Below are 20765 nucleotides of genomic sequence, written 5' to 3'. Positions count from 1 at the left end.
AAACATTCAAAAAAAATACCATCACAGTCCCGTCCGTCAATTCCGGCGACTGTTTGCGTCACATTCTCTTCGGTGGATTTTATGCAAAACCCGAAACCACCACATGGTAGAGAACACTCTGGCGGCTGTGCGTGATTCCAGGAAGAAAGGACTCAGTTACCGTGCAATTTTTTCAGTGACCTGAGTGGCTGTCCACGTCAATTTTAAGATTCATCGGTGTTGTGCAAAAACCAACACCACCACGGAACTCCTCAGGCTCTGGTGATAAAAGCCCACCAAGAACCATGGGAAAATATCATCTCACGCGCCGGCCGGAGGTGAGACTTTCCGGCGAGATCTGCGTCACGCAGTGGGTGCGTGGGAGCTTTTCCGATCCAATTTTTTGAGCTGTTCTTTTTCTGTTTGAGTTGTCCACTGTTTCCGAGCATTTTAGACCAGGTTTCTTCAGATTTAGATCGCCGGATTAGGGTTCTGGCGACTCCAGCACTTTTCCGGCGACTTTTCAGCTGTATTCTTCGTCTGCCGAGGTCGCCCACTGATTCTGATCATAACCCACAAGTTTATTCTGGAAAACAGTGGCCGAAACAGTGTTTTCCAGCCCGTGCGAAGTTTTTTGGCAATCTGTCTAGTTCCAGCGCTGATTTTCTGGAAATTTTTATTTTCAGGACTTTTGATTACTTCAAAACCCTTAATGAGGAGATCAGAAATTCAAACATCCCAATCTATGAAGAATTGACGAGGAAGGCGTTTTAAAAGAGATCTCGACGTAGGTGTAGTTATTGTAATAGGCTTGGACACATTCGTGAAGTATGCTATGCTCTGCATGGTCAACCACCCAAGAATGCTCATGTTGCTCAGACTGCCACTAAAGGTAATCAACGGGTTTATTTAACCGAAGAAGAATATAATGAGTGCCTTCAGTATCGAGCAAGTAAGAAGACATCTCCACAAGTAGCCTCAATCGCACAGTCTAATACCCTTGGATCGTGGGTTGTAGTCTCCGGCGCTTCTCATCATATTTCTGGTGATAAATCACTTTTGTCGAATATTGATTATTCACCGTCTCTTCCCGCTATTACTTTAGTCAATGGGATTCAAACAAAAGCAAAGGGAGTTAGACAAGCTAATTCCATATCCTCTGTCACTATAAATTCTGTTTTTTATGCCCCTGGTTGTCCTTTTAATCTTGCATCGTCAGTCGTTTGACTCGTGCCTTAAATTGTGCCATAATATTTCTTGATTATTCTTTTGTTATGCAGAACCGCAGTACGGGATTGATGATTGGCGTTGGATATGCATCACAAGGCCTCGACTAACTTCTTTACTCCTAATTCCTCCATAGCAGGTCTAGTTACTGATCCTCCAGACTTAATTCACAAACCATTGTGACATCCAAGTTTGTTCAAGCTACAAAAGATGGTGCATAGTTTGTCTAGTGTGTCCAAATTAGATTTTGAGTCGTGTCAACTTGGGAAACACACTCGCACTACCTTTCCACGTAGTGTTGAGAGTCGTGGAGAGGCTATTTTTTCCTTAGTCCATTATGATATTTGGGCTCCTAGTAGTGTCAGTTCTACCTTAGGATTTCGTTATTTTGTTAGTTTCATTAGTGATTATTCAAGATCTACTTGGATTTTCTTAATGAAAAATCGTTCAGTTTGTTTTCTATATTTCAGAGTTTTTGTGCTGAAATACAAAATCAATTTGGTCTCTCTATTCGTACGTTTGTAGTGATAATGCTTAGAATATTTTTTTTTGATGACAAAGGAACCCGCAGCCGCTACCCTTTGGGTGCGCACAGGTTAAACCTCGCTCTTTTGCAATAGCCCGCAAACCACACAGGAGAGATAACTCGCACTAGGCAAGCCCCGTGCGACGAGCTCGACCTAGAAGGCAAATCCCCTGTTGTCATAGGCAGGGGGTTTCGAACCAGAAGGCAATTACAGTGATACTTTCTCCCGTGGCTAAAATAGCATATGTCTGTCTTTTTCTATCCATAGCTGCTGCTCGCCATTGGCCTCATTATCAGTTGGATATTAAGAATGCTTTTCTTTATGGTGACCTTGAGGAGGAAGTTTATATGGAGCAACCACCCGGTTTTGTTGCTCAGGGGGAGTATAACCTGGTGTGTCGATTGCGGGTCACTGTATGGTCTAAAATAGTCTCCTCGAGCTTGGTTTGGGAAATTCAAAGACAGTAATGCAGGAGTTTGGCATGACTCGTAGTGAAGCCAGTCACTTTGTGTTTATCGACATTCTGCTCCAAATCTGTGTACTTATTTGGTGGTTTATGTTGACGATATCGTTATTACCGGAAATGATCAAGATGGTATCATTAATTTAAAGCAACATCTCTTTCAACATTTTCAGACTAAAGATCTCGGCAGGCTGAAGGATTTTCTAGGTATTGAGGTTGCTCAATCCAGATCAGGTATTGTGATTTCACAACACAAGTATGCCTTAGACATTCTTGAGGAGACATTAATGTAGACCCATTGACACTCCTATGGATCCGAATCCTTAACTTCTGCCAGGACAGGGGAAGCCACTCTGTGATCATGGAAGATATAGACGATTGGTTGGTAAGTTGAATTATCTCACAGTGACTAGACCTGGCATTTCTTTTCTTGTGAGTGTTGTAAGTCAGTTTATGGATTCTCCCTGTGATAGTCCTTGGGATGCAGTTGTCTGTATTCTGAGATATATAAAGTCAGCTGCAGGCGAGGACTACTTTTCGAGGATCCAGGCCATGAGCAGATCGTTGGATATACAGACATTGATTGGGCAAGATAACCTTCCGATAGACGTTCTACATCCGGATATTGTATTTCAGTAGGAGGTAATTTGGTGTCCTGGATGAGTAAGAAACAGGTGTGGTTGCTCGATCTAGTGCAGAAACAGAATATCGAGCAATGACTGTAGCAACTTGTGAGCTAGTTTGGATTAAACAGTTGCTCAAAGAACTAACATTTGGAGAAATCAATCAGATGGAACTTGTGTGTGATAACAAAGCGGCCCTTCATACGCATCAAATCCAGTATTTCATGAGAGGACTAAGCACATTGAGATTGACTGTCACTTTGTCAGAGAAAAGATACTCTCCGGAGATATTTGTGAAGTCAAGTGAGTAGCTTGCAGATATTTTCACCAAGTCCTTCACTTGTCCTCGTATTAATTACATATGTAACAAGCTCGGTACGTATGACTTGTATGCACCAGCTTGAGGGGGAGTGTTAGAATAGGAATAGGAATAGGATTTGTATATAGTATCCTAGGATTGGAATGTAGTGTCTATAAACAAGACTCAGTGTAATAATGTAGATACACAATTCAATAATATTCTTTTCTCCTATTGGAGTACCGTGATAGATGTATATGCCTTCACACTTTTAGAGTTATTAGCTCCCTACAGGATTTTAGGGGAATTAATTTCTCTCCACATAATGGACATATTCTTTTGGTGTGGTTTATCTCATGAAAGAAGAAAAAACGAGGACGCATTTTTTTCGAGTCTGAGAGCTGATGTAGCAGAGGGAAGAGAAAGCTACTATTCGTGCTGCAGTGAATCTAATGTTTAGCTACTTTCTTTTACTTGGAATTTTGGAGTCTTATTATTGTTGTTATTTGATTAGTTTCTTAGTTCTTAGGGGTTTATTTCCTAGTTGTTTTGACTTCTCTTATTTTGTTTTCATAAGCTTCTTGATCGAGAGAATTGGGGAGCTTAACCTTTATTATTGAAGATATTTATCATTTCGGCTTTCATCTTCTTTTTCTAAGAAGCATTAGGGTTTGCTTAAAAGGATTTTCCATGGTTTCCCTTTAATAAGCTAGTTGCTTCCAAGTGATTCAGAGTAAACCTCCTTCCTGCAGCACTTCTGCTTTAGACCTCCTTCCTGCAGCACATCTGCTTTAGCTTTTGCTTCATCTATATAGAGTTCTTTTTTCCGGGTACATCTAGATAGAGTTCGTTTTAGGAATGAAGTAGTGTTTCAACTATAAAAGAATGGACCATAAGCCTAACTCAACCCCAAAAGTTGAAGTGTAAGTATTGTTCAAGACTATATAAGAAGGCAACAACTCATTCCCTCAAGTTCAACCCAGTGTTATCAAAAGCGAAAAGCGCAAAAAAGCTCTAAGTTTAGCTGGGGCTTTAAGCGCAAAGCGCAAATAAAGCGTGGGCTTTAGTGAAAAAAAAAGCGCAATGGTGCAAAATTACAAATATATGTATGTTTAGTCCAAGACTAATAATAGTAAGCATGAATAACAAATGTATGGACAAAGAAATTGTAAAAACATTACGATAAAGTGAAATATCAATCATCTAGTGTCACCTCTTCAAGAGAGGCTCAATGGCAAGGAAAAGTATGTCTTAGAGCCTTGATGACGACACGGAAGCGCACATAAAGCGAGGCGAAGCGCTCAACAAGTTTTGAGCCTCGCTTCAGGGCTTAAGCGCGCCTTTGACAACACTGGTTCAACCAAAGGACACACAACACTAACTATTCATAAATGATGAGACATTTCACTTGTCCCTTTTAATTTTATGTTGACATTTGATATAAGTTAGTTTTGAAAGTAATTGTACCCATTTTCTCATGCTAGAAATTGCCGCCGGAAATATGTGAACTTGTACAAGACAAAACTGAAATGCCTTCGACAAGATCAGGTTAGTGACTTTAAATCCAGTTGCCTATCAGTTTCTTTTAGTTATATATACCTGTGTTATTATATTCTCTAAAAGTTATGTTTCTCCCATAAAGGGGAAATTCGTAAGGAGAGATTAAGAAATCTGGAGAATTCTATGAGTGAAAAGAGTTGAAGAACAAGGGATGTCTCATATACTCTTATGGTAAACTTCATATAGAATTGCATCTCTGATTGCTTGTAGTGTTTGTATCCCACAACAGCCTTTTTGTGAATACGCTTACACTTTTTCATCAAGATGAAAACTGGCATAGTTTTCCCTGCAAATATAGACTAACCTCTGATGTAAGAATTTCATTCTTCTGCTATTCAGGATTACATGACCTTAGCTTTGAACCATATGTCCTCTATGAAAATAATAAGACAAAATAACTCTAGAATGGTTGGAAAAAGGATAGTGGAGAATTTTTCGAGATGGGAAAATGAATCTTACCTCTCTGGTGACGACGAGGAAACGGTTAGTGTGGACCCTAGAAAGCTCTCCTGGATCCAGTCCAAGTAAGTTAGCCTATAGTTGAATTTGAAGGCAGTAGAAAGTCAACTAGAAGTTTCTTAACCACCACCCAGCCAAAACACAGAACTTTGAGAAGGGCATTTGAACTCCAAACATGCTTTCAGGGACCTTGTGAAGGTTAGTTTGAGTTGTTGAGCAGTAGGCTATAGCAGGACTTCACAGTGAAACTCCCATTGCTTTGTCCTTTCGATATTAATTGATCTTCACTGTCCTTTAAAGCTGCTAAATATACTAGTATAGTGAAAAATTCAACCACTTAGCTCCCCTCACTGCATTCTGCTATAGTTTTTTCCATGCCGGGACCAATCTAAAAAGGGCGGAAAATTGCTTTCCGAATGGTGAATGGCCTAGCCATTTGTCTTTCCAAAAATTTATTTTAAACCCAACTCCTACCTTCAATTCAGCTTGTTGCAAAAACTTTGGCAACAAGTTCCTAGCATTTCTCCAGAAGCTAACCCCCTGTGGAGTAGAACCCAGATTTGTACACCATATATTCATCCGCCCAAATTTTTTGATAATTCCCTCTCTGCCTCAACTTCCACATTAAATCTCCACAACCATTTCATGAGAAGACTCCTATTTTTTATTCTTAAATTCTCTATACCCACACCACCATTATGCTTTTTTGTAATGATTGTGCTCCACTTTAACTTGGTCGAAAGTTTTGTTCTCTAAAATTCTTCAGTTAAATGGAATCTTTCTTCTTGGGAGGAAGTGCAGTGTATGTAGCATTGAAGCTCTTTCTAAACCTTTCCTTGTGATGAAAATGTTCAACATCCCTCATAATATCTGCTTTTATTATTGGCCGACGTTTTAGATAGAACCCAATTATATACCCATCCTACTCGGTGCTTTATCCAAGGCACTCTGTTTAATCACCTCAAGGACCTCTTCATCCTCATGTTGTTGTCACCTCAAGGACCTCTTCATCCTCATGTTGTTGTCTTTCTCATTAATCTTAGTAGCATTTTCCAAGTTGAGTGATGGTCTCCACTCATCGATTCCAGTGTAAAGCTTCTCATAGAACTCTTAAGATATCTTTTTTCAGTTCTTCTGGATCCTCCCTGATTGTGCCATTTACTTCTACTTTGTCAATGTGATCGTATCTTGTGAGCATTGGCCATCTTCCGAAAAAGATTGGTATTTCTATCCCCTTATTTTAACCATAAGCATCATGATTATATATTCTCAACCTTCGCAATTCCAAATGAACGTTGGACTTTTCCATTAATTCTTGCTTGGTCAGTATCCCATCTTCATACGTCTTCCCACCTCCAATCTGCTCAACTACTCTGTTTTCTTCTCTGTTCAAAAAAGAGCATTTTCTTCGCCAGCATATGTCTGGTGACATTCATATTTGAGAGATAAAGACCAAGCCACTACCTCCCTATACGATCTAGTTGAATCCATACAATAACATACAATTTTTTTTTTTTTATTGGATCTATGTTTCATTTTACATCTATGGTGGTCAGTCGTTACATTTTCTTTGTTGTTACTTGCTCTTAGTTGGTATAGAAGCTAGAGAAATGGGGTAGCATCTCTATTGCGAATCTAGCTGTTGCTATCTTATCCATGAACTGGAAATTTAAAACTGCATCTTTAAATCTAAATTGATAATATAAATGGTTTTTGAACATGACTGGTACAGTATTTTTTTTGAACATGACTGGTACAGTATTTACTTCACATTTTGAGTTCATTAAAACCCTTTTCAATTTTTTATTTCATATAAATGTTGTTTTTCATTGTATTATTTCCTTTGAGTTTTCTTCTTTTACGCCTTTTAAACTAATTGAAAGTTAAAATGATATACAAGCAATATAATATACAATCTGAACTTGTACATACGAAAATTCACTGTCAATATGCTTGAATTTAAAACATAGTCCAAATTTTATATGGACTTAATCTCACAAAATTTTGCATGTCTACACTTACCAAACTAGGTAAGCTAGTTATATAACTTGCCTGCTCCTTTAAATTACTTCTTTTGGCATGAGCATAAGGGTCGCTTGGGAATTACGCTTCTATGGCGAGACCATGTATTTTTGAGTTTACGCTCTTTGCCTTTGAAGACAGGGCAAGGAAGTGTAATCACTTGGACCTGCTTTTAAACCTCCTGAGGAAATCTATTACAACAGTTGTAAAGACACCCAGTTTCTAGTTTGAATACCTAATCTAGTTTCAATTTTGGCACAAACTTTTAGGGGAAGGTACTATTCTGTAAGTGCTGAAAATATTTTTCTGTTCCGGGCTGCGCAGTTCCCTTGAACTTGAATTTTGATCACTGTTCATCTTTACTTTGAATCTCAGGTGATTGATGTGGATGTTCTTCAGATGCTCGAGGAAATTGAGAAAAAATCTGAAGTGGATGACATCCTAAATTACAGGTCTACTGCTGAACGTGAGTTACAGGTATGTTCATGGGTTTTAAAGAACTAGTCATTATTGCCAAAATTGTGTTGCATCGCATATCCTATCGCATTTAAAAGAATAAACTAGCTGATATGATAATAATAATTGGTGGCATAAATGTTATCACTGGAGATGTTGAATGTATCCATGGTATCAACCGAAAACAACAGTCACATTTTCTTTGATATGGCGAAAGAATGAACTGAGTTACTTTGATGTTCTACTTTCCTTTTTTTTTTCTTTTTTCTTTTTTTTCTGGTGGTGGTGGTGGGGGGGGGGGGGGGGGGGGATGGGCGGAGGAGAATATATCATGTCATCATTCTGCTTCTTTTTTTTTTTTATAACCGCGTTCGGTCTAGCTTGCGCGCACCTCGATTTATTGCACCAGTTACCTGCTATCTCCAACTAACAAAGCTACTGGGTAACTTTGTCTACCAAGGCTTGGACAGATGGAAAGAAATTACTTAGTCCCTCCGTTTTAATTTGTTTGTCTTACTTTGACTGGGCATGGAGTTTAAGAAATTAAAGAAGACTTTTGAATCTTGTGGTCTTAAACTAAAGATATGTATAATGTACTAAAATGCCCTTTAATCTTGTGGTCTTAAATATACCATGTGGGATGTTGGAACTAAAGAGTTGCCAAATTAGGAAAGAGACATTCTTCTTGAAACAAACTAAAAATGAAAGTATGACAAACAAATTGAAACGGATGGAGTAGTTTTTAGTGTGCCTTATCACTCCTTACTTTAGTTTACAATGTTCGGACAACTACTCTCTATTAGTAGTGCACTTTATTTTTTTTTGGTGGGTCTCAGCAGTTTGTTTTTTGTGCTTGTTGTATTACTATTCTTCATTTTCTTGAAATAAAAACTCCCTTATATACGTGCGCGCACACATTTAAGTACATAAAAAGTTGACTTCTGGGTCTACAGGATATTTTGTTGAATTCATCTTCGAGTAATGTAAGCAACATTGTCAATACTGTTAAACCTCTGGAAGATGAGCATATATCCAGCAAGCCTCGTGGATGGTTGAATTGGTTATCTCGTGGCATGCTTGGTGCTGGAGGAACGGATGATTCTAGCCAATTTTCTGGTGTTATTTCTGATGATGTGGTCAAGGTGAGCCTTATTACTTCTTTTTCTTTTACTTCCCTGATCTCCATTGCATATAATAAGCAAAAAGACGGTAAATAGGCAAATATTATATTGTTTATTGTTCTTAATGGACTGATTAGTCTGGTGTCACGCAGAATCAATATAATCGACATATTCTCAGTACGAACGAAAGTAGGCATAGAATTTTTTTTCTTACACACTTATTCTTTTTCGATGAAAAGAAACTTACATGCTTTTTGTGGGAGTTACCTTGAGCCCTGCACTGATTTTCCACCTGCTAACAAGCCATTTTCTGAATCGTCTTCGGGTTTGAGCTAGTATTGAAGGGGTTATTGAAGCTACTGATTAGACACTTGAATGAAATTTCTCATGTTCTGCTCCATGTGCAACTGAAGATGTATTTTCTAGTCTGCCAGGCCATTGTGGATTTTTGTACATATTACTTTGCTTGTGGATTAGCTAGCTGAAGCCTTAGATTTGACCACCTTAAGCAAGAAGCGCTGAATCTTCCCTGCATTGTCTCCCCATTCCCTGTTGCAATCTTCCTGTGGGATAATTACCACTTTCTTCCTGTCCCCAACCATGATTCTATACTGACGTAGCGGCTATATCTGTTATGCTTGTATTTTTCTCCCCATCTTTGGCATCGATTCCCCTTTGCAAGCGAAGCTTCTATGAAAGTTTCACATACCTAACAGGAACTAAAATTTGGAGAAATCAGTCATATGGAACTTGTGTGTGATAACAGAGAGGCCCCTCATATCGCATCAAATCCGGTAATTCATGAGAGGACTAAGCACATTGAGATTGACTGTCACTTTGTCAGAGTAAAGATACTCTCTGGAGATATTGTTACAAAAATTGTGAAGTCGAGTGATCAGCTTGCAGATATTTTCACGAAGTCCCTCACTGGCCCTCGTATTAGTTACATTTGTAACAAGCTCGGTACATATGACTTGTATGCACCTGCTTGAGGGGGAGTGTAAGAATATGAATAGGAATAGGATTTGTATATAGTATCCTACGCTATAAAAGGATTGGGATATAGTGCCTATAAATAGGAATCGACGTAATGTTGTAGATACACAATTCAATAATATTTTCTCCCATAATTTCTAACAATTTGCTTAAGCTCACGCTATAAATTGCGCTTTTAGCTTAAAGCTCCAATAGAGTTTGGCATTTTTTTTGTGCTTTTTGCTTTTGAGTACAGAGGAATCCGGATCAATGTTGGTGATGGACCAAACCTCCCCCTTGCATGAGTAATGGTTGGGGAAATCACCCCTCAAAGAATAATTTCCAGATCTCTACACCTCACATGACTCTCCTACCATAGTAGCTCAATGCATCTCTGAAAATTCTTTATTGTCCAATTTTGTATGATCACGCATGAAACTTGACATCCACATTTCTAAGTAAGATACTAATGGATCATTCAAATACAAAACTTTTCTAATACTGTCCAATCTTGCACAATCTCTCATTTAACTTTGGAGCCGCATTTCTAAGTAGAATGAAAATGGATTTTGTAAATAGAAAAACATGGATAACATCCACTATTGGCATTTATGTTAGTTTTACTATAGTTTATAAAGAGTTGGTATTTGTATAAACATGATTGCTATGAACTTCAACTTTTAACCAAAAATAATTGTTGACATTTTTTTCCTAACAGGATATATATGAAGCTACAAAGTTCCAGCCTGTTCTATCACTGAATGATGATGCTCCTGCAGACAATCAAATTTATTTCTCTTCATTGAAGTTCAACATCAAACATGTTTCTGCTAGTATACGGAGCAAGTAGGATGTCATGTCTTTCTTGTAATAGACTAACTTATCTGACACTAATTCAATATATTTCCTTTTCTGGTCATTAAGTTCCAAAATCTAAGTAGCTGAGTTTTTGGAAATCATTATTGTGATTTTGAATCTATACTCAACTTTTTCACTGGCCTTTCTCCTTGGTGTTTTTTTCCCCCTATCCTTCTTAAAGGTTTGGCTCCCTCAAAAACGTAACCTGGTGACCCACTTTGAATTGGAAACGGACAAACAACGGAGACAGTTTATCAATCTGCCTTTCACTAGGAAGCTTGGGTTTTAGATACGCAGTGTTCTAGACACCTACGACTTTGTGCTTGAAGTGTTGCTATCATCGCATAAACACTTCACATGAAGCTAATTGGGCTGAAGTTCCTTACTGTATTTGCCACCTCTTCCTATGGAATCATAGCAAACACTTCATACGCAGCTGATTTCCTTGAAATCCCTTCCTTTCCTTAGATATGTCAGTGATGTCTCTGATGTTACTAAATACCGTAAAAAGACTAATCATTCATATACAATATGTGTGTTTATGTCTTTTCTTGATCCTTGGCCTGATATCTATTTTATGTTGATTATTGTTTTATGGAGTACATAATAATGGCATGAGATGAGTTGTGAGTAACATGGTCAGTGAGGATTCACGTAGTCGACCCTAACTTGTTCTAGGCTGAGGAGTAGTTGTTGTATTGTTTGATGTTATGGTGAACTTACAAGTCACGCCTCTGTTTTATTTTCCAGGAAGCTGGGTTATGCCATTGCCACTATGGTACTTGAGGGGATTTCTGTTGGGTGCGAGACTTGGGAGGAGGTCGCTGTTATCATTGCTGAAATAAACTCGGTTAAGATGCTTAATCCATTCAACAAACAAGTCGTTTTACGAACAAGGGTTAGTCTCTGTTAAAGATTTTAGTAATTCTAAGTGACATGTCCAGATACACTTCAAGAAGATTACTATATTGATAACAATTTGAAATATTTCCTTATGATATTTTCACAGTGCTCCATTTGTGGCTCATAAATTTAAAACTAATCATCAACTAGGTGGCTAGTTAATTGCCTCTATGTTTGCTTTTATATGTGCATACACATTTTTTACTTGACTTGCATATTATTCTGACCTAATGAAATATTTCACGTTTTGGCTGGTAACAATAAACTCTGTAGCTTTGAAAAAGTAATGAACATTCCATTCTTTTGTCAATCCTAACCACCAACTCCTATGAATTAATTTTAAGTCTTAAATTATCGAACTAGCTATCTCGAGATACTTTGTGTTGGGATACATAGGTGTAGTCTTGGGTGATTGGTTATGGTGTACACACATGACCTAGTTAATTGGGGGAGCAGACACATAGATGCGGTTGCGAGATATAGGAGAAGAAATCAAGATACTGTGTCTTGAGTGTAGGTGCTTCTGTAGATGTGTTGTATGTATAATGTAGTCGATGTCTGCTCCATTAATATTTACATGTTACTATTTCTAAGCAATGCTTCTCCTAAAGTGGGTACATTACATATGTAAATGGTTTGTCCACCAGCAAGAGATTTGATGTGTCTGCAAATTGACCGTTTGATCTCACTAGTGAAAATGCCTCCTGAATGTATCCTTTTTATGACTGGCAATCAGTTTCTGATGTGTTTGATCCTTTCAGGAAACAAAGGATCTAATGCTAAGTGACTTATCAAAAAAAAAAAAAGGATTTAATGCTACGTAGTGGAGAACTTGATTACGGCACATGAATCCCATTAGACTTGTCTCTCCAAATTTCACTTTTTTTTGTAGTTTTTTTTTTTTTTAAACAGGTAACATCTATATATATATTTTTTGATAAGGTAAGTATTTTATTAATGAATGGGGAAGTCCCCGTATACAAGCCGTATACCAAAAGCAGAGAATCTACACCAAAATATGATTCTCAACAAAAGAGATCCAATCCTCTATGTTATAAACAAGGAACTACACCAAAGGTGTATTCCAGTAATAATTACAAGCAGTAGTCAAGAGCAAAACCTACCACCTGTCAAACTCATAAGAAATCTAAAGCACTATTTTTTTTTTTTGAAATGGTAACAAGTTTGTATTGATTCACAAAAAGGGCTGTTAAGCCATAATTACAGAGGGAAAGAAGCATGAAGACTAGTAAGCTAGGAAAAAAAAAAAAAAAAAAAAGGTCTACTAGTCTAAAGAGACTCTAAAACTTGTAGTAGAGACTCTGTGTCTTCTATGTACTCTTGTTTACACCAAAAATAAAAAAGCACAACGCAACTGAGTTTCATCTTTTGAATTGGATTGCTTTTGTTTTCAAAACATCTTGAATTCCTTTCCTTCCAAACAATCCACCAAATGCAGCCAGGGATTAAACTCCATCTTCTCTTTTGCTCCTTTGATCCCCCTCTTCTGTTCCGACTGGAGAGCAAATCCAGTGGGTTCATTGGCATTGTCCAGTTCAAGCCTATCATAGCAAGAAAAATATCCCATAGTTGTGTAGTCACTCTACAATGCATAAACAGATGAGTATTTGTTTCTGCAGTTTTCCCACAAAGTGAGCAGATGGAACATATTTGCATTCCCCTTTTCTGCAACTTGTCCTGTGTCAAGCATTTCTGCCTTGCTACTAACCAGACAAAACAGGCCACCTTGTATGGAATATTAGCCTTCCATATTTGTCTCCATGGCCATTGAGAATTCAAATTGTTAACAAAATTTAGCATGCGGTATGCTGTTTTTACTGAGAAAACTCGAAGACTCTGGCCACTCCACCAGATTCTGTCTTGGATCTGAGTAATTTCAGTGAATTGAGCTATAGTGTTGAGGAATTCTGCATATCTGTCTATCTCCCAATCATTCAAAGGTCTTCTGTAGCTTAAATCCCAACCATGATTTCCCCAAACTTCCCTGATGTTAGCCTTTTTCTGCTGATTTAAGATATAAATATCAGGAAATAGAGACTGTAAGGTGGCATTTCCTAGCCATCTATCTTCCCAAAAAGAGATTTTCTGCCCATCACCAACCTTGAAGCTTATTCTGTGACTGAAAACTTGCCAGAGGTTTCTGATTCTAAAGCACTATGAATATCTTCAGCTGCTTGAGGATATTCATGTATACACCAAAAATAGAAAAGCACTAGACAATTCATCTGCAATTTCTGTAAAGAACAACTCTTATCCTCAAAACACCTCTGATTCCTCTCGCTCCGAGGAGTCCATGAGATGCAAGCTGGTACAATCTTCCATCTCTCCCTCTGACCTGACTGATTACCATATATATTGCAGCAAGCTCAGGCTTCCCGTGTGCTCCTGGGCATAGACCACATGATACCCCTTAGGTTGATGAAAATATGCCAGAGTTTATTAGTCAAAGAGATGATTTTGCTGTCTCAGCCTCAAGCTCCATATAAGAAACATCTGGAACATAACTAAAGACCCCTCTTTATAAGTTCGTCTTGAGTTAAAACAACCTGTTTAGTCAGTACCAAGTGAAACATACTACCTTGTAAGGAATCTTAGTTTTCCATATCATCTTCCAAGGCCAACTACCAGGATGTCAACTAGAACTATCAAGGAGAAACCAGCTTAATAGAGAAACCACCCTTCTTGTCTTCTGTCCAGACTAATCTGTCCTCACTTGTAGTGAAGTCTTTGAACTGTTCAAGAGCATTGTGGAATTCTGTCAACCTGACCACCTCACAATCATTTAGTAACCTCCTAAAACTGAAAATCCCCCCTAAGTTGTCCCTCATCTCCCTGATTGTGGCCTTCTTCTGCTGACTCAGAATGTACAAATCAGGATACATAGTCTTCAAAGTGTGTTGGCCAATCCATTTATCCTCCCAGAAAAGTGTGTTGGCCAATCCATATATCCTCCCAGAATAAACTCTTCCCTCCATTGCTTTCCTTGATTTGGAATTGGTAATGAGTTTGAGCTACAAGTTCCTAATGGATCTCCAACCTATCAAAAAAAAAAAAAAAGTTCCTAATGGATCTCCAAATTCTAGTTCCATAGGGATGTAAAACTGCCTTGTAGTCCAGCAATCCTCCATCCCATATCTTGTCTAGATAGTTTCTTTCCAAGGGATTGCTCATCAGAAGCAAATCTCCACAACCATTTCAAGAGAAGGCTCTGATTTTGTAATTTCAAGTTCCTTATTCCCATACCCCCTACCTTCTTGCTAGTTATAAGAGAGACCCCTTTTACCAGATGTATCTTCTTAGTATCACTGTTCCCTTGCCAAAGAAAATTCCTTATAATTGCATCCAGTTTGTCTAGAACATTGACTGACATGGAAAATAAAGACATCATATAAGTAGGTAAGACATCTAAAACACTATTGATAGGAGTCAACCTACCACCCAAAGATAGATACTGACTCTTCCAGTTGACAAGCTTCTTTTCACATTTCTCCAACACTGCATTCCAGATACCCTTGGACTCGCTCTTAGCACCCAGTGGCATGCACAGGTATCCGTAGGTACCTCTCCAATTTACCATCCAAGATATTGGCTAAGCTGATGATTCCAGGCACCTCATTGACAGGGTAAATGAAACTTTTACCCAGTTAATATGAAGTCCTGAAATAGCTTAAAAGAGAATGAATATAACTCTCAAGTATTTCAGTTGATCTCTATCTGCATCACAAAAAACAGATTATCATCAGCATACTGTTAATGGGAGATAAACAACCCTTGGCTGTCACCAGTCTTTACATTGAAACCCCTTGTCCACCTGTTAATCTGAGCTGTCCTTAACATATCATTTAGCCCCTCCATGGACAAAAAAAAGAGAAAGCGCGCGCGGGGGGGGGGGGGGGGGGGGTCCTTGTCTCAGTCTCTCAGAAGAAAAGAAACCTGATTGATCAGAATTGAGAATTTCACTGTAGTAGCTCGGAACTTGATCCAGATCCATCTTCCAACAAAACCTCTGTTTTCCAGCGTCTTCCATAGAAACTCACAGTTTAGGTGATCATAAGCCTTTTCTATATCTAACTTGCATAAGATGCCAGGAGTCTTGCTAATCTTCCTAACATCCACACATTCATTAGCTATCAAAATGGCATCCATAATTTGTCTGCCTTTGATAAATGCCATTTGTTGAGCATCCACCAACATAGACATAACTTTCTTTAGCCTCTCAGTCAACAGCTTTGAAATGATTTTGTAGATGCTCTCTATCAGACTGATAGGTCTAAACTCCTTCGGTTCTTTGGCCTCCACCTTCTTTGGCATCAATGCTATGAAAGTAGCATTGAAACCTTTTAAAGAAAACCATGATAATGAAAATTCTGGACAGCTGCTACCACTTCTCTGCTCATTACATCCCAGCAATGGATAAAGAATGCCATAGTGTAACCATCAGGACCGGGGGCTTTGTCCCCCGCACAAGCCATAACACAATCTTTAATCTCCTGATCCTCAAACTGACTCTGTAGCATGAGATTGTCATCATCACCAATCAAAGGGCCTGGATTGAAATTAGATTGTGGTATCCATGCCTTTGTTTCTGATAGAAATCTATGATCTTCCTTTTGATCTCTGTAGGCTCAAGTATTATGGTTCCATTTACTGACAGGCTGTCAATATTGTTGTACCTCCTTGACAATTAGCAGTTCTATGGAAGAACTTGGTATTTCTGTCACCTTCTTTAAGCGCAAAGCCTTGGATCTCACCCATTGCCATTTGGTCACAACGATTTCACCCATTGCCAGTTTGGTCTCCGTTACCAGTTTTAGTCACAAGGATTTCACCCATTGCCATTTGGAACGCTACTCATACTACCCGAAATCAACATCCTATCTATAATTGCTGAGTTATCATCGGTTTTCCCCGTTATACTACACCTTTGTGTTCACTTTGTCTAATGTTCCTATATGAAAGACAATCAGCGAAGCATTGGAACATCCAGGGTGGAGGGATGCCATGAATGAAGAAATGACTACTCTGCGGATCAGTAACACTTGGGAATTTGTTCAGTTACCAGAGAAGGATGTAACTGGGTCTTTTCAGTAAAAGTAGGTCATGATGGAAAAATTAGCCGGTTGAAGGCTCACCTTGTTGCAAAGGATATACTCACATTTGTGACCTTGATTATGGTGACACATTTTCTACTGTTGCCAAAATTGCGTCGGCAAGACTACTTATCTCTTAGCAGCAATGAATCGTTGGACTTCATCCGCTAGATATTAAGAATGCCTTTTTGCATGGAAAGCTAGTTGAGAAGGTATATATGGAGCAACCACTTTCTCAGGGGAGTCAAACTGGTATGTCATCTAAAGAGATTACTATTTGGTTTAAAAAAAGCGCCTTAGCATGATTTGAAAGATTCAATGAGGTGGTCTAGCAGTAATCATTCTGTTCTTATTGACATGAAAAAGTGTCACGACCCAAAATTGCTTAGTCGTGCGGGCACCTACCATTTCCCACCTTGGTAGGCGAACCCTTTCCCAAATCATTAATTCACAACAATGAAGTAAATAGGACAATTGAAATATAAGTCTCAACGTAAATATAAATAAGTGCGGAATACAATCCCAAGGAATGCGTCTAAAGGCAGTACAAGAGCCACTACTACATCAACTAGTTTGGAATAAGTACAAGTCTCAAAATATGAAATACTGTCTCGGAATAACAAGATAAAACAAGTAATAATGAAACGAATTCGGGTTGCGGATCCATCAATGTGCTCACCCTAGACACTCGACAGCAAAGGCCTCAGGAATCAGTCGCGAGGAGTGGATGTGCTGCACTCATAAAGAATGCAACAAGATAGTATCAGTACAAACACTATGTACTGGGAGGTATCATAGGCCACAGTGTTTTAAAAGGCAGTTTCAGGGCTCGCCTCGAGGGCAATGGCAAAACGCCCCGGGGCTCACGTGCGGGGCTTAGTTCCTGTGAGGCTTACGCCTTAAAAGCCCGATTGTATGCCCTAAACACGCCTAACGCCCAACGCTCGGGGGTCGCCTAACAGTTCTTACATAAATTATATGGTAAATTCCTTAATTAAAATCGTTGACCCTCATAATTCTTTAACAAATGAATGATACTTAATAGTTTTCATCTATAGAAATAAGAATATTGGGTTTAACTCAAATAACAAGTCGTAGTATTGCATATTTACTATTTGAGAACATCGTGAGGGTGAATATCACTTAATATTTCTTTTAAAAATACATAGCTGAATGGTACATTTTCACTTGTCATTAATCTTTTGTCCTATGTATCAAAATTATCATATTTTATTATTTCGCTATTTGAAAGTAATTTTATTTTTATTCATGAAGGAGTTACGTTTTAATGATAATACTAATAAAGTTTATTGATTATTTGCTTATAGGGAGATAAGACGAATAGTATGATAGTAATATTGTTTTTAGAATTGTGATTTTTTCATTGTTTGAAAGTTAAGATGTTAGTGTTGATTTGCATTTCATAATAGCTTTTATTTCATTGTATTGTTTATCCTTGTACAATTATATTATATATATTTACAAGTTTCAAGTGGCATATAATGGATTGCTTTGGTTAGTTTTTTGTGAGGCGCGCGCGCGCGCGCACACACACACACACACACACACACACACACACACGCACATATATATATATATATATATATAGAGAGAGAGAGAGAGAGAGATTTCATTTATTTACAATTATTTTAATGTAATTACCTATTTAAAAATATTTGTTTTAATTATATTATTTTATGAAATACTAAAAATTACATGCCCATGGGGCTTATATATATATATATATGTGTGTGTGTGTGTGTGTGTGTGTGTAGAGAGAGAGAGAGAGAGAGAGAGAGAGAGATTTCATTTATTTACAATTTTTTTAATGTAATTACCTATTTAAAAATATTTATTGTAATTATATTATTTTATGAAATACTAAAAATTACATGCCCATGGGGCTTACGCCCCGTGCCTCGAGGCTTACGCCTCGCCGAGGCATACATAAAACGCCCCGCCTTACGCCCCCGCCTTACGCCCCCGCCTTTTAAAACACTGATAGGCCGATAACAGTTAGCTAACATATATAAAGAAAAAGACTGAAGAATAGACATGCTCACATTCAAGTATAAACACAACACAGTCCAAGAATAACAACTCAAGTACAGAAATATCAAGTCTGAATCCAACAAGTAAGTAAATGTAATAATGAATGCATATGCAATGCAATGATATGCAATGGCCAATGTAATCTCCGTACACATGCTCCGGGCGGAATACCTCCACGCCTCGTCAGTCATGACCCATGAGGGACCCGCGAAGTCCATTAACCACTCCCGCGATCCCGGCAAAGATCTCGGGCATCGTACACTCTCTCGATCGCGGTATAGACCTCGGGCATCGGCATTTCATCTCTCCCATCATCATCAATACCAAGTCTCAGCTCATATCTGTGTATCATGAAAGATGAGAATGAGTGTTATGCATAATATCAGTCATCAATGATAACATATCAAAATCAATCATTTCAGACATGGACACATGTCTCAATATCAATAATACGTCAAGTTCTTTCCTCTATCCAAGATAATACCCAATAAGTGAAGGATAGCAATTTCACAATCACGATAAGGCAACTAAGTATCAAGTCTAGTATCAAACACGTGGCAACTAATCCATCCCAACTTCATACCGAAGGCGTAACATGCTTTATCCGACAATCACTAACTCTACATATGCTTCGCTAACCGAAGTCTAACCATAAGGTAAGGCGTAACCTGCACAGCGTAGCGGAGCCACGAACAATCAAACCTTCGCCTTGCCTTTCCGGATAGCCTCCAAGTACTCAAAGTCTATCCATTATCGAATTCTAAGTTAGAAATAAGAAGCATCAATACCCATATTGCTATACTATCTTTCGAATCAAAATCAACTATGAAAAAAGGGGGGAAACGGGCCCACAAGGGCAAAACAGGTATTTCAAAGGTGAAATCGGTAACCCAACGTTCTAGAAGTTCAATTCTACTATTCAATTGCTAGATTAACTCAATATTAGGCCAATTTCATCATTCAAGTCAAAATCCCCAATTTGGGTATAAACCCTAACTTTCAAACTTTCAATTCATCAACATAAATGGAAGATTCAAGCCTATTAGTCACTAATTCATCAAATTCCATGCTTAGATTAGTCAAATCCACCAACAAATCTCATTTAGAAAGACAAACTCAATAATCAAGTATACATCAAAGCCCATCTTCCTTCTTAAATTCTATAGATTTTCTATCATGGATTCATGCTTAAGAAAGTTAAAAGAATGAAATCTAGGTTACAGAACTTACCCTCAAGAGAAATCAGCCAAGAACCTCCTCAAATCGCCTCAAAGATGCTTAGGAACAATAAATGTAAGGATAGGAAATGAAGGGTTTTAACTAGGCATTAAATAGGATTCTGGTCCCGTCGTTCGCTGCAGCGGTTGGCCGTCCGCTACAGCGGGCTCGCCACGGCGGCCCTCCTCAAGCTATCACGAGTCCGCCACAGCGGATAACTTCACACACCCGCCATAGCGGCCACTCCTCGCTACAGCAGGACCGCTATCGCGCAAATGGTGCTGCTACGGCGGACACCAGACACCTGGTTTTTCACTAACTCAATCCCAAAATCCGACAATCACCCGAGACCTCCCAGATACAAACCGGACATGCAACCATACATAAAAACACGCTACGGACTCACTCGTGGTCTCGGAATTCTCAACGGGGGTCTATTTGACCGGTTCAACACCCAATGGCCAAAGACCAACTTTCCAACCAATAACCCAAAACGCTCCCGAGTGCCTCGGGAACCGAAATGAACATCCCACCAAGTCATAGTCGACCATCCGGACCTCTCGGAATCGACGGATTTCTGAAAAAGGTCTTTTTACCCAAAAGTCAACTATTGGTCAAACATTTTTCACTTTAAGGCTCTATTTCACAAAAGTCATCATAAATTCCGCCCAATCACCTCGGGGACCGCACCATCCATCCCCGCGGGTCAAAATCGTACTAATAGGGCTCGAGGAAGGGTCAACGGGGGTAAATGGGTCAAAAGCACTATAACGACCAAACGGGTCGTTACCAAAAGGCATGTACCTGGTAGTCTATGTTGATGACATACTCATAACAGGTAATGACCAGGAATGAATTATTCAACTAAAGCAGAATTTGTTAAACAGGTTTCAGACCAAGTCATTGGAACGTT

The 20765-nt window shown here is 38.6% G+C and overlaps 1 protein-coding gene across 7 annotated transcripts in view; it reads left to right on the top strand.

The window, feature by feature from the left end:
• The window catches only part of LOC132061855 (uncharacterized), a 78995-nt gene that overhangs the window by 26391 nt on the left and 31839 nt on the right, over nt 1-20765 (top strand). For 6 of the 7 annotated variants that reach the window (XM_059454523.1, XM_059454522.1, XM_059454521.1 and 3 more), the window contains 5 exons: nt 4602-4665; nt 7534-7635; nt 8568-8756; nt 10429-10556; nt 11319-11466. In XM_059454523.1, the coding sequence (XP_059310506.1) occupies nt 4602-4665; nt 7534-7635; nt 8568-8756; nt 10429-10556; nt 11319-11466 (631 nt within the window). Of the gene's footprint in view, nt 1-4601; nt 4666-7533; nt 7636-8567; nt 8757-10428; nt 10578-11318; nt 11467-20765 lie in introns of those variants that run through there. The other variant, XM_059454527.1, reaches the window with a different exon arrangement.

Source organism: Lycium ferocissimum, chromosome 7, assembly GCF_029784015.1.
Source record: "Lycium ferocissimum isolate CSIRO_LF1 chromosome 7, AGI_CSIRO_Lferr_CH_V1, whole genome shotgun sequence".
Taxonomy (NCBI): Eukaryota; Viridiplantae; Streptophyta; class Magnoliopsida; order Solanales; family Solanaceae; genus Lycium; species Lycium ferocissimum.
The sequence above is the reverse complement of the archived record's forward strand: the minus strand, read 5'-3'. Positions and strand labels throughout refer to the sequence as shown.